The sequence below is a fragment of the Sitodiplosis mosellana genome, unplaced genomic scaffold, assembly GCF_009176505.1.
Source record: "Sitodiplosis mosellana isolate CC-2019 unplaced genomic scaffold, AAFC_SMos_1.0 Smas_scaffold_7368, whole genome shotgun sequence".
Lineage (NCBI taxonomy): Eukaryota > Metazoa > Arthropoda > Insecta > Diptera > Cecidomyiidae > Sitodiplosis > Sitodiplosis mosellana.
In genome coordinates, this window is record NW_022602435.1 from 1 (window position 1) to 2,645 (window position 2,645).

At 41.1% G+C, this 2,645-nt stretch overlaps 1 protein-coding gene across 1 annotated transcript; it reads left to right on the forward strand.

The window, feature by feature from the left end:
• The first annotated feature begins 451 nt into the window (after positions 1 to 451).
• On the forward strand, positions 452 to 1,267 carry LOC129580231 (uncharacterized). Its single transcript, XM_055470462.1, has one exon. It carries the CDS (start codon positions 452 to 454, stop codon positions 1,265 to 1,267), a length of 816 nt encoding a protein of 271 aa, XP_055326437.1.
• The last annotated feature ends 1,378 nt before the right edge of the window (positions 1,268 to 2,645 follow it).

The window sequence follows — 2,645 nt, forward strand, 5'->3', positions numbered from 1 at the left end:
AGAACATTCCAACTTTATCAAACCCTCCATACTGCCTCAATTCGAGGTCGGTAGTTTGAAAAATCGTGCTCCTGCAAGTATGCAGCAATGGTGTAAAGAAATTGGCCTCTCAGTAAACGCAAGTAAGACTGAAATGATGATTTTCACTCAGAAAAGAGATCTTTCTTCGTTTAAAGCACCGAAATTATTTGGTATTGAACTCGAACCAAACACAAGTGTTAAATACCTCGGTGTGACGTTCACTTCTAAACTAAACTGGACTGAACATATAGAACACAGAATAAAGAAGTGTATCAAAATTTTCTGGTGTTGTAAAAGAGCTATAGGTAAGAATTGGGGCCTCAGTCCCAAAAATCTACTCTGGCTTCACAAAGCAATTGTCGTACCAACCCTATCATACGCTTCGTTTATATGGTGGAACGGCACATGCACTGTAAATGGTCAAAAATTAATGAGTCATTTACAAAGGGTGATATGTTTGGCAATAACGGGAGCGGCAAGGTCAGCGCCACAATTGGCTCTAGAAACGTTGTTAAACATTCCACCTCTGGAACTTCAAATACAAGCTGAAGCTCGTATAACAGCACATAGGTTCCAAAAACTCATAAACAGAAATGTTTATTCCTGGAGGAAGGACCACTCATCGATTTTGAAAGATCCCGTTGAATATGAGCCTTTCCTAGGAGCACCCGCGGATCGATGCCATCCAAAATACATCTTCTCAAGATCCTTCAAAGTAGAAATACAAGAAGAATCAACAGATTATGGTAATAATGGAAGTGGTGATCCGCTCACTGTAAAGTGGTTCACTGATGCGTCAGTGAACAAATCTGGCTCCGGCTATGGCATCTACAATGCCAACACTGGTGTCAGTCTATGTGGATATCTCGGCAAGTTTACCGAAATTACACAAGCTGAACTGGCGGCAATTCTAAACTGTTGTGTAGAAATTGCAAACGACAGAAGCAGCGAACCGATTCAAATTTTTACTGACAGCCTAGGAGCTCTGAAACTCCTAAGCAGACCTAAAATCGAATCAAATTTGGTAATGGACTGTGTACAAATACTCGAAAGTATTGCACGTACAAGAGAAATTACTATAAAATGGACTCCTGCCCATTCATCCTCAGAAGGAAACGGCATTGCAGATGCACTCGCAAAAAAGGGAGCCACCGAAATTGCCTTAGGACCCGAACCATTCATCTTTTCAAATGAAAAGAGATGTAGAGCTACATGCGAGAAATGGTTACAGGAAAAAAAGTGCTGAAAGATGGCGAACATCTAACAGTTGTTCACATACACGCAGCTTTGTCATTTCACCGGACGAAAAAATTACAAAGCAACTGCTCAACCTAGATAAATTGAAGATGAGCTATATCGTTGGCATTCTCACAGGACATATTAGGCTAAACGCCTATCTGAAGAGACTCGGGATACGGGACGATCCCGACTGTGAGTTCTGTGGCAACGGCGAAGAAAGCGCTTTGCACTTCCTTTGCAACTGCCCTGGTCTCGGCCAGCTACGGAGAAGATTATATGGTTTTGATGTTCTCACTCCTGGCGAAGTCATGATTGCACCACTGCAACACATTTTTGAATTCGCCCGACAGTCGGGCCGCTTTATAAGTCTTAGAACGCAAAATGGCCCGTCGCTGTCAACTCTCAACAGACGTAGTGACGATCGGAATGGTATTGATGCATCCGGATCGAATCACTGAGTCAAACAAAAAAACACAAATGGATGCCAAATGACAGTTTCACCTTAGGGATCTAATCTATTTAGATTCCTTGTGGGAAGTTCGTAAAAGGTCAATAGACCTACGCGACGGTTTTTGCAAACCCCCAATCTAATCCATACATCCATACATCCAAGTATGCAACCATTTTTAACTGCTTCTAAGGCACTAGCACTGGTGCGATGTGTTCCTCAAATCTAGCGCTTGATGTCTAGTTTCTTTTGGCGTATAACATGTTCCATTTATATGGTTCAAATTTGGCATTAGGGAGGCTATTATTGAAGAAGAAGGTGAAAAAATTGCACAATCTCACCACAACTGCCCAAATCAAGGCAGTGGGCCTCATTTTTGGCCACAAACGATTGCATTTTCGAATTCTTCGTCGAAAATTATCCTAAGAATGGTCAATCTAAGATGCTTTTTGAACCTTGCCATTACTTCAAATATAACTCGGGAGATCGAGTGTTCAAATATACTGAAATAAGCTGTTAGCATGTGGTTGGACTTTAAATCTGCAGCATCAATATGAGTATCATTTGAAGTCTTGATTCAATTTTGAATAGACCATTCTTGGGCTAATTTTCGACGAGGAATTCGAAAATGCAATCATTTTTGGTCAAAAATCAGGTCCACTGCCTTGATTTCGGCAGTTGTGGTGTGATTGTGCGATTTTTTCACCTTTTTCTTCAATATTAGCCTCCCAAATGCCAAATTTGAACCATATAAATGAAACATGTTATACGCCAAAAGAAACTAGACATCAAGCGCTACATTTAAGGAACACACCGCTTCTGCGTTGGTGGCTTAGAAGCAATTAAAAATGGTTGCATACTTGCAGGAGCACGATTTTTCAAACTACCGTCCTCGAATTGAGGCAGTATGGAGGGTTTGATAAAGTTGGAATGTTCT